The 11001-nt window shown below is 49.1% G+C and overlaps 1 protein-coding gene across 2 annotated transcripts; it reads right to left on the bottom strand.

Moving 5' to 3' along the window:
* Nucleotides 1-430: 430 nt before the first annotated feature.
* Nucleotides 431-7422, bottom strand: LOC125542546 (LEAF RUST 10 DISEASE-RESISTANCE LOCUS RECEPTOR-LIKE PROTEIN KINASE-like 2.4). 2 transcript variants are annotated; one of them, XM_048705624.1, is made up of 5 exons: nt 5960-7422; nt 3644-3679; nt 2369-3434; nt 2157-2275; nt 431-1152 (listed from the first exon to the last, which is right to left on the bottom strand). In XM_048705624.1, exons 1-4 carry the CDS (start codon nt 6741-6743, stop codon nt 2170-2172), a joined length of 1992 nt encoding a protein of 663 aa, XP_048561581.1. In that variant the 5' UTR covers nt 6744-7422; the 3' UTR covers nt 431-1152; nt 2157-2169. The 2 variants fall into 2 exon arrangements, with proteins under 2 accessions (XP_048561581.1, XP_048561580.1); XM_048705623.1 differs by lacking the exon at nt 431-1152 and having other exon boundaries at nt 1955-2275; nt 5960-7421.
* Between the last annotated feature and the right edge of the window lie 3579 nt (nt 7423-11001).

Below are 11001 nucleotides of genomic sequence, written 5' to 3'. Positions count from 1 at the left end.
AAACGCAACATCTAGCAGTCTATGGTTTAAAAAATGGTCATAGTGATGAAAAGAATTGGGCATCATTGCTTTTGAATTTTGGACAGCTCCTCCTTTGAACTTTATACAGCAAAAATATTGAATGTTGACAGCCAAACAATGAAATTTTGCATAGCATAACACTTGGCGCTCATCCTCGTCCTCCTCATTCTCTTCCTCCTCTTCATAATCCTTCTCCGCTTGCTTATCATGCTCCATTGCCTAGCACACAAAAACAGCACACACATGAACTTGGACACGCATATACATGAGCTTGTACAAACTTATATTTGACTTTTGGATACCAAAAACAACACATACATGAGCTTGCACACACATATATTTAACCTTTGGATAGCAAAAACAGCAAACACAGGAGCTTGGACACACATATTTGGCACAACCATACCGGTAAAGATGTAGATTCCGTTTCTACTACAGAACGTGTTCGACAAATATCTCAAGTGTTAGTTGACACTGGACAGACTGACTGAACCTCTTTGATGCTTAGATTTCAAGTGTCCTCTGAAATTTGACACTTGACACTTGACAGACTGACGCTTATGTAGCCAGGAATTGTAGTCACTTACAAACTGAATGAAAACAACAGAGCCACACAGGACCATCTTTAATTTCAGTAAAATTAAAATCCTTCAATTTCCATAGATTACGGGGCTTCCACTCCAAATTAAACAGAAAATCCATTTCCAAATTAAACTGAAAATAGAGACAAGGACTCATGGAGGAGGGGCCGCGGATGTGGTCGTCGGCACAGCGCCGCAGCGCCTCGTAGCGGAAGTTTTTGAGGACATGGTCGGCTTGGTAGGCGGCGTTCGAGATCCGCCATCCAGAGGCGGACAGTGGGGTTGGTGCGGCTCTTGGCGTCGGCAGGGTCAGCGAGACGTCAAGGCGGTGGAGCTTTTTTTACCCTTAATAACAACTCGGCGAGCAGGACATTGCCGTAATCCTTGGCCCGCTTCCTCTACAGCGACACAACCCTTGCCCTTCCCCTTCCCCTTCTGCTTCCTGGGACAAGCGGCTTAGTCTTCATAATGGACACCAAGCTCCTCTCCTTCTCCTTCTCCTCCTACTCTCCTTCCCCTTTTCCTTGTCCATTCTTGCGACAGAGGGGCTCTGCATACATCAGCGAAGAACAAATAGTCAATCATCAACAAAAATTTACATAGATAATAATCACTAATCAGTCTACACAATCAAGCACAAACAAATTCATCCATCCATCAATCAAATTCGTGCAGCATAGCATACATCCTAGTTAGCTGCACTCTCCAGCCTACAAACACAAGCATCCATCCATTAAACTCGTCTAGCATCCATCCATCTTGTTTCCTAGCTAGCCGCGCCCTCCAACCGAAACTACAAGCATCCATCCATGATCCATCCATCAAATTGGTGCGTGTGTGTGCGCCAGTGCAGGTTGCTAGGGGCAAGGATGGGAAGGAGAGAAGAGATCGCTTACCTGCTCCTGTCGTTCGGTGAGAAACCAGGGGAGACAGGTCCGTCTGTGTCCGCTGTGGTGAGGGAAGGCGGCGTCGGCCATCGCCATCGGTGCCAAGCCCGATGAGTCCAGCCTGCGGTGCAGCGAGGAGAGGGGTGGCGGCGCCGGGCAGAGAAAGGGAGAAGGTGAGGAAACCGCGTCGCGTGTGTGCTCTCTCTCTGCTGTGACCTAACCGAATTTGGGCTGGGCCTCAACGAGTCCCCGAGATGGACCGGGCGAAACTCGGCTCGGCTCGGTCGAGAATCGGGCCTATTTCCATAGCTCGGCTCGCCTAATTATCATACCGGGCCGAGCTGTAACGGGCCGAGTTGGAGCGAGCTTCGAGCCGAGTCTAAAAACTCGCTCGGACGTCCAGCCCTAGTTGGAAGCTGTCTGCTTCCTATGCCTTTTAGCAGTTGGAACACAAAACTCATCAGAATAAATTTTATTCCTTCTGTGGTCGGTAACATAGGACGCTGGCATGTGGATGCTCTTTACTCTAGGTAATGCATACATGGAATATGTGCTACTACAATGCCGAATTTCGCTGTGCTTGTTCAATTTCTGCATGTACTCTAGTACAGGCCTACAAGGCCACCATCTCACAGTGTTGGAGATGAATGCAGGTTCTTTGACTCACATGGCCTATCTGCTCACAGAGTTGGCGATTGTTGTAGGATTTTTGAATTCACAAGGCTGATCTCCTCAGATCTGGTAGAACTTGAACTCTGTACATCCATATTGTGAGCTGCACTTTCACTGCAATGAGAGATACGCGTGTAGGTCAAGTTATTGCATAATCATAATTGCACAGAAAAACAAAGGAACAAAAATATGGGAGAAATATCTTACAGCAATCCAGAGAAGTTTTGCTTTGGTGGCATGTCCATGTCATCTGAGCTTCTCTCGAACATTTCTAGAACTTTGGTTATGGTAGGGCGATATGCAGGCAATATTTGTACGCACCACAAGCCAATTAAGGTCATCTTTCTTGCGATTTCCTCAATTTCTGATGTGACTTCACATGCTTGTAATCCATCATCTTGCGCAAAGTGGTCGTATATCCAGTCTGGAAAATACTTTTCGCTGGATTTTGCAACAATTGGTTTTACGTTTCTCCTGCCTCCAACCATCTCCAGCAGCATCATTCCATAACTATAAACATCTGACTTTGTTGAAACCACTCCGAAGCTTTGAGAGTGAACTTCTGGAGCGATGAACCCAATTGTTCCTCTAGTACCAGTCATTGAAACCTTGCTCTCTTTTGTATGACACAATTTAGCTAGACCAAAATCAGCAATCTTTGGGCTAAAATCTTTGTCTAGAAGGATATTTTGGGGCTTGATATCGAAATGGACGATACGTGTATTACAGCTATGGTGCAAGTATTCGAGGCCACGAGCAATCCCAATTGCTATCCCATAAAGCCTCTCCCATCCTAAAATTTCTTTGGGGTGCTCTGAATAAATGTACTTATCCAAGGAACCGTTGGGCATGTACTCATATATAAGAGCTCGCTTTGATCCCTCCAAACAAAACCCATATAAGCTAACAACATTAACATGAGAGGTCCTGCCAATGCTCATAACTTCATTAACAAACTCGTCCCCATTTCCTTTGCAGTCATGCAAGAATTTTACTGCGACCAGACGACCATCATGCAGACTTCCTTTGAAAACAACACCATAACCTCCTTTTCCAAGCTGATCGTTGCGAGAAGATGTTATCTTCATTACCTCTGAATACATGTATCTTTTTGGAGCTAGGGATCCGTACGATACTATCATGGCCTCATAATTCTTTTCGGTGTTGCTGCTAGTCTTCTTGCAAAGGAGAAACCTTAGTCTTTTCCCTTTTTTGCGCCATACCAGGACATAAATACATGTAAAGAGCAAGGCTCCAGCGGCTGATGTCACAACTGAGATTGAAGTAGATTTCTAAGACCATCAATAGTTTAAATTTCTCAAATGAGAGTTCCTTGTTTTCAAGTTTTAATTCCAGAATCAATTTTCAATGATTACATAGTGAAAGATTTTTAAGGTAGTATTTCAACATAGAAATCACTGCTAGTGAACTACTAATATTTAATTCATTACACATGAGAAAATGGCAAAAGTGTGAGCATACCTATTAGAATAATCTTCTTGCTAGTCCCCTTGCTACCTGGAATATAACATATATAACATTTATGAGTAAAAGCAATGTTATCCAACAGTACTGCATTGGTTTTTTTCAAAAGAAAATGAATAGCATCGTGTATGGATCTTCAGTATTGTGCCCATGAAGTAAAAAACTAAAAATGCATTGCATGTGAAGAACAATAGAACATGGGCTATATATCTGACTTCCTTTTGATAGAGTAGCTATGTCGATCAAATACGGATCGGCAAATAAAAAGTTGTAGGCATGTGTAGATTTAGTAGCCAATATGAGCGATCACATAAACTGATGCATTGGATGGTATATTTCAATCTACATGGAAATTAGCAGGAACATGCGTGCTCTGTTAATTTTCCTGCAAATCCTATTTACGAGCAGCATGAACCATAGTGTGGAAAAACTGAAGAATATTTCTTTATGCTACAGAACTACACTGGCGGCATGCGTTATGTTGAGTTTACACTAGACAGGCGGCATGCATTTCCTGAGGAGCTTCTGCCCCCAATTTCATTTATTCAATGAATCTGATAAGACATAGTTTTGTGATCGACCCAAAAGGTTCAATCAGATATTACAATCTCAAGCCAAACCTCTTCCATGCGCCATAATCAACGCTGCAACTTATAGATAAGAGCTTAAATGCCGCTACAAAACACTGTAAAACAACGATCATAGCCCCCTAACTGAAAAAACAGAGTAAACTGGACAGAACATCAGCCATACAAGGAGATAAAAGGAAACCATTTACAGCTAGTAGGTATGTGCATGTTGTGTTCAATTTTCTTTTAAATACCCTCAACTTAGTGCGCCAAAATCGAAGACTACTTAATGTACAGAACTAAAGCGGTGTATCTTTTTTTACGATCAAACTCACTGTCACTATTATATATGTGAACTCCGCCCGCAGATGATGGACAAAGACATGCTCCTGGAGCAGTGGCACTTGAAGATATCATAGGCGATATTGATCTTGCAAATTCTCCATGTCCACTTTGCAGCCGCCGGCCATGCACTCAAGAAGAAACCTAACTTCATCAGCCACCCCCTCGTACCCCAACACTGGCATCATCAGAAAGGTACAGTTCCCTGAATCGGCCTTCAAATGCCACATGGCTTGTACGCCGCAGCAAGCCACACAAATGAGTTATTGAGCGACCGGTGTTGGATCCACTGGCATGGTTCGTGGGTTCCTATGTAAGCGGAGGCGGCCGCACATGGAGGGGCAGTTGTAGAGGAAGAAGAGCTCCTGGTTGGCAACGCTGATGCGGAGGCCAGTATTAGAAGAGGTGTCCACGCGGAGTTCGATATCACACACGCTGTTGGAGAGCTATAGGTTGGTGACACGGATAGAGTTTTCTGGGCAGGAGATGACGAGGATCTCATCCAGAGCGAGGCCTTGTTGGTGCTGTCGTGGGTGAACTGGAAGGTATGGTAGCCACACTCGGGCAGTTACCCGCCGCAGATCCACAAAGAATACACGATATGGATATCGCCGCACACATGTTACCCATGTAAGCCCTAAACCCTGACCAGATACAAAGGATTTTGGAGGAAGAAAAATGATAAGCATCCCAACTGTGGTTGAACACTGAACTAAACTGAATTCCATAGTGGACAGGTAACAAGCATCGAAGACGGATCCACGTGCCGTGTTGAATCATGGTGAGCTGGGTACCTACCTCCAGAACCCCTGCCACCAGACGATTGGTGTACAGGAAGAAGGAAGAAGAAGAGATATTTGGTGAGAAATGTAAACTGCCAACTAGATAATCACATAGGAAAGGAGAAGAAAAAAACAAATGTGGGGAAGATTGATATTTCGTCAACCTTGTCAATATTTCGACAAAGAAAAAAGCGAGAGTTAATTGATATTACCCCGTCGCTGCGGGAGTACGTTCAGTTTACACTCCCCCAACGACTTATATTTAGGAACGAAGGGAGCAGATTTAAAATTTTAAATAGAGAAACATTTCGCTCCTCGCCGAAATGACTGAAATTTCATAAATCATGTAATTATTTCGAAATTTTTAGACAAATTCTATCAAATTTTGATGGAATGTGTATTTAAATTGCAGAAATATAATCTTACAGAGGTTTACAAATATCATAGTTCTAGTCTTTGTTCTTGAGGGCGATTAATTAGCCAACGAAACCTCACGGATTAAACTGGTTGAATCATATAAAATGTATGAATATACATGTAGTACTAAATGATAATTCTTTACACGACAATTTTTTTTTCGAAATTCTTTAAACCTGGGATTGAACTGCCGCTAGAGTTACCTGAACTATGACAGATGATGAGGTCAGACACGCCGTCAGAGCAGCGGCACTCGAAGATATCATAGGTGGTGTTGATCCGGCAAAGCCCACCGGTCTCTCTGCACGATGTGCAGTCGCCGGCCGTGTACTCGAGACGAAACCCGCCCTTGATCAGCCGGTTGTAGTTTGCCCCAGTCGCCCCCGGGTAGCCGAGCACCGGCATCATGGACACAGTGCAGTTCTCCGGCTCCCATTTGTCGTCCGGCTTGTAATTCCCAGCAAGCAACGCGAACGAGTTGTTGAGCGAGCCGTTGGCGCAGTTCACATGCGCCCACGTCGGCGGCGGCTGCCGCGCCTGCTGCTCGGTGCAGTTGTACAGGAAGAAGAGCTGGTGGTTAGCCGCGCTGATGCTGAATGGCGCGAGGCCGAGTTCGGAGGAGGCGTTCACGCGGAGCTCGAAGTCGCAGGTGCCGTCGGAGAGCTGGGAGTTGGTGACCCGGAAGGTGCTGTCTGGGTAGGAGATCTCCAGAATCTGGTACGTCCAGATGGAGTTCTTGAGGGAGGCCGTGCCGTTGCTGTGGCAGCTGACCTGGAAGGCCCAGTAGCCGCACTCTGGCGGGTGCGTGCCGCCGAGCCAGAACGGGTACTCGATGCGCAGACTCCCGCACATCGCCGGCTCACAGGATGTTGAGAGCAACGACGACGTTGTGGTTTCTTGGGCGCTGGCGGTGATGCCAGAGAGGAGGGTGAGCAGAAGCATGGCTGAGAAGAACATGGCAGCTGCAGAGACGTGAAACGGATCCATCTGCTTGCTCTTGCAAACTACTCTAGATGAGATCGAGGTGATAATGTAATAGCTGCGCCCGTCCACGGTCAAAGTTGGAAGCCTTGCTTCGCGCAGAATCTGTGATACTAGTAGTCTCACGCGGCCTAACAATAGCTGCGCCCGTCCACGGTCAAAGTATCATTGTCTTTTACTTTCTGATGACTTCAAAACCTTGATTGGTCAAATATTTTTGTGTGGAGTGCACAGATTGGAAGGACCATGACATTTTGCTACTACCAATGACCGATTGTGCCAGGTCTGGCATCTCTCACTTCTCTTCTTTGGAGGATTCTATATCTCAGTAATTATTTTAGATGCTCCAGCTTGGTTCAAACTGGGCACTTGAGGCCAGCGGCAGGCGATTGCGATCATATATCTAAGTGAGCACTGTTAAGTGCAGAGTTCAGTCTGTCATGTTTCAGTTAGTACAAGACTTGGTCGTCTCCACTTTCTACACCACGACGGCACGACTTGTGTGCATGCCTCACTACCGGAACAGGGCTCTAAGCCGACAGCCAAATGTATGCCGACGGCCACCGTCGGCCTAACCCAAGCTATGCCGACAGCTAGGTCCTGGCCGTCGGCGTACAATGGCCGTCGGGCTATCCCCGTCTACACCGACAGCAGCCGTCGGCACATAACAGCCGTCGGCTTATCCCAGACTACGCCTACAACTGCCGTCGGCATAAATAGGCCGTCGGCATAGATGCGGGCCCGCCGACAACACTCATCACGGCCGGCTAACGACGTTAAATCTATGCCGACGGCCTTGACAGGTGGCCGTCATCATAGATACGGGTGACACGTCACCGATCCAGAGCGCACCGACCAGGACATATGCCGACGGCAGCCGTCGGCATATCTGACACGTCATCGATCCGCGGCGCTGTCCATCTGCCCTGGCCGCAGCTATGCCGACGGCTTTGCCGTCGGCATAGTTTTTTTTTCTTTCTTTCTTTTTCCCATTAGTATTATTATTATTATTATTAAGCATACAGTATGTGTTAATAAGCATACATATAATATGTGTTAATAAGCATACATATAGTTTTTTTTTCTTTTTCTTCACTGTTTTCTTTATTATTATTATTTAACTAACTTACATACAGTATGTGTTAATAAGCATACATACATTATTTTTCGGTTCTGTACAGAGCGGTGTGACCCCCCTCACGAACGGTGCCGCCGCCAGCCGGCAACTAGAATGGGGAACAACCGCATCGGGTCTATACGAAGGGGACTTTGCTCCAAGTGTTCATATATATCGGATGACCTACCACAATCAGATGGTGTTATGCCATGTCCGAAGAGGCGGCACGCATCTCCGGGGTGTGGCCCCGTCACGGACGGCGCCGCCGCCGACACCTGGAGGGGGGAAACTACCGCATCGGGTCTACACGGAGTGGATTTAGCTGTGGGTTTGGCCCGGATGTTGCTCCCGGGTGTCCTTATGGGCGGACCTGACACAACCGGGTGGAGAGGTCCACTGGTCAAAGCCCGTCCGTGCAAAGTCAAAGGGCTAGATCTCGTGGTCAACCGCTCTAGGGTTAGGCGGGACGGGGGCCCTGGGGGTAGCAATGCCACCGGAGCGTCGTACCGGGCCCTCATACATGCGGGGTGGTGTTGTGGCATGTCCGAAGAGGCCGCACGCGTCTCCGGTGCGTGGCCCCCCTCACGGACGGCGCCACCGCCGGCACCTGGAGGGGGGAAACTACCGCATCGGGTCTACACAGAGTGGATTTAGCTGTGGGTTTGGCCCAGATGTTGCTCCCCGGTGTCCCTCTGGGCTGACCCGACACAACCGGGTGGAGAGGTCCACTGGTCAAAGCCCATCCGTGCAAAGTCAAAGGGCTAGATCCCGTGGTCAACCGCTCCAAGGTTAGGCGGGACGGGGGCCCTGGGGGGTAGCAATGCCACCGGAGCGTCGTATCGGGCCCTCATACATGCGGGGTGGTGTTGTGGCATGTCCGAAGAGGCCGCACGCGTCTCCGGTGCGTGGCCCCCTCACGGACGGCGCCGCCGCCGGCACCTGGAGGGGGGAAACTACCGCATCGGGTCTACACGGAGTGGATTTAGCTGTGGGTTTGGCCCAGATGTTGCTCCCCGGTGTCCCTCTGGGCTGACCCGACACAACCGGGTGGAGAGGTCCACTGGTCAAAGCCCATCCGTGCAAAGTCAAAGGGCTAGATCCCGTGGTCAACCGCTCCAAGGTTAGGCGGGACGGGGGCCCTGGGGGGTAGCAATGCCACCGGAGCGTCGTATCGGGCCCTCATACATGCGGGGTGGTGTTGTGGCATGTCCGAAGAGGCCGCACGCGTCTCCGGTGCGTGGCCCCCTCACGGACGGCGCCGCCGCCGGCACCTGGAGGGGGGAAACTACCGCATCGGGTCTACACGGAGTGGATTTAGCTGTGGGTTTGGCCCAGATGTTGCTCCCCGGTGTCCCTCTGGGCCGACCCGACACAACTGGGTGAAGAGGTCCAGTGGTCAAAGCCCATCCGTGCAAAGTCAAAGGGCTAGATCCCGTGGCGGAGGTGGTGGTTTTGGCGGAGGTGCTCTTGCTTGATGATTCCGTGCATGTGGCCATCGTGCCATGCCTTTCATATTCCTACTTTTATCATGTTTCATGTCTTGCACTACTTTTATGTTCATGAACTTCCATCGGTGATGATCTTTAGATGATGTGATGAACTTGAGTATGTTTAGATGATGATGGTGAACTTGAGTATGTTTAGATGAACTTGAGTATGTTCACATGATGAATTGTCATATTTCTGCATAATTTCATATTGTTCTGTTTTGAAATGCTGTCAAATGAATTGGAAAAGAGAAAACAGGGAAAATAATAAAAAAAAACTATGCCTACGGCAAAGCCGTCGGCATATATACGCCCAGGGGTTACCAGGGCTTGCCACGTGGCAAACTATGCCGACGGCTTTACCGTAGGCATAGCCCTGCTGCCAGGAGAAACCAGGAGCTGCCACGTGGCAGAATTATGCCTACGGCAAAGCCGTCGGCATAGTTTAGCCGTAGGCATCGCCCTGCCGCCAGGAGAAGCCGGGGGACGACACGTGGCGCAGGTATGCCGACGGCTAGGTCATCGGCATAGATTTCCATCTATGCCGACGGCTACCTGCGCCACGTGTCGTCCCCTGAATCGCCAGCGCTGTTGACGGCGCCGTCCGTTGCCGTCAGACGGAAAACAACGCCGACGGCTAAACTATGCCGATGGCTATCCCACGGCCGTTGGCATATGCACCTATGCCGACGGCTATACTACGCCGACGGTCTGACACATCTACGCTGACGTGATCTACGCCGACGGGGCTATGCCGACGGCAGCCGTAGGCATAGATCTATGCCGACGGCAAATGACCTATGCCGACGGCCCTGGGCCGTAGGCATAGCCCGCGAGTCCGGTAGTGCCTGGTACTGTAACCGCTGCTAGCAGAGCTATATGTACTCCTCGTACTGAATCAATACAACTCGTGACTTCAGTTTATGCTAAATCAATTGTTCAACAAGCACAATTGTTGTGCAAATCGACAGGTTGCTTATTTAACACATATGAGGTTCTTAGAAGAGTAAATTGTCCAGCGGAATGGAAATGAGGTATAAGAGTCTCTCAGCCAAAGAGGGTGGGACACGACGTCACTGGTGTCGGTGGACCAAGTGCACTGCCCCACTCTACGCTCCACAGAACCGGTAATATTGATCATCCAAGATAACTATCGCATTTTCGTTACTCAATGGAATTTATTTTAGAATGACGATGCAAATTAATTTGGAGGCTTACCAGCACATGTTGGCCCGAGCTGCACGCCATCGGGCCAGAGGCACGCAAACGCCGCGGCCGCGTTGCTGTACGGACACTAGCCCCCACTGGCAATGCAGGCAGGGCAGTCACCGGTGCCTGTCAGGACTGTCAGGAACAGGGTGAGAGCTAAGTTGGATGAGACGTTGAAGTCGGCGCGGCAAACGACATGGGTGCCCGCCGCGACCCTGTTGTGGTAGACGACGGAGGGTTGTGTGCCATAGTCCATCTTGTGGACGTGGATATAGGGGAGCCGCTCATGGTAGCCGTGGTGTTGTTGTTGATGCACCAGAGCTCGAAGGCTGGGTGGCCGCAGGAGGGCTCCGGCGGGGGGCGGCTGGGCGCGTCGAGCCAGAATGGGTACTTGATGGTGAAGTTCCCACACACCACCGGCTCACATCCGGCATGCGCGCGCTGATGGAAT

This window comes from Triticum urartu, chromosome 3 (assembly GCF_003073215.2).
Source record: "Triticum urartu cultivar G1812 chromosome 3, Tu2.1, whole genome shotgun sequence".
NCBI lineage: Eukaryota > Viridiplantae > Streptophyta > Magnoliopsida > Poales > Poaceae > Triticum > Triticum urartu.
This window is presented reverse-complemented; position numbering and strand designations above follow the sequence as displayed.

What these genes read in the sequence shown, in the direction of transcription:
- LOC125542546 (XM_048705624.1), bottom strand. Translation starts at nt 6,743, where the DNA reads ATGGATCCGTTTCACGTCTCTGCAGCTGCCATGTTCTTCTCAGCCATG. An exon ending in CAAGAAGATTATTCTAATAG is followed by an intron (nt 3,435 to 3,643) that starts GTATGCTCACAC and finishes CTTCAATCTCAG; the next exon opens with TTGTGACATCAGCCGCTGGA. An exon ending in CAAAACTTCTCTGGATTGCT is followed by an intron (nt 2,276 to 2,368) that starts GTAAGATATTTC and finishes CTCTCATTGCAG; the next exon opens with TGAAAGTGCAGCTCACAATA.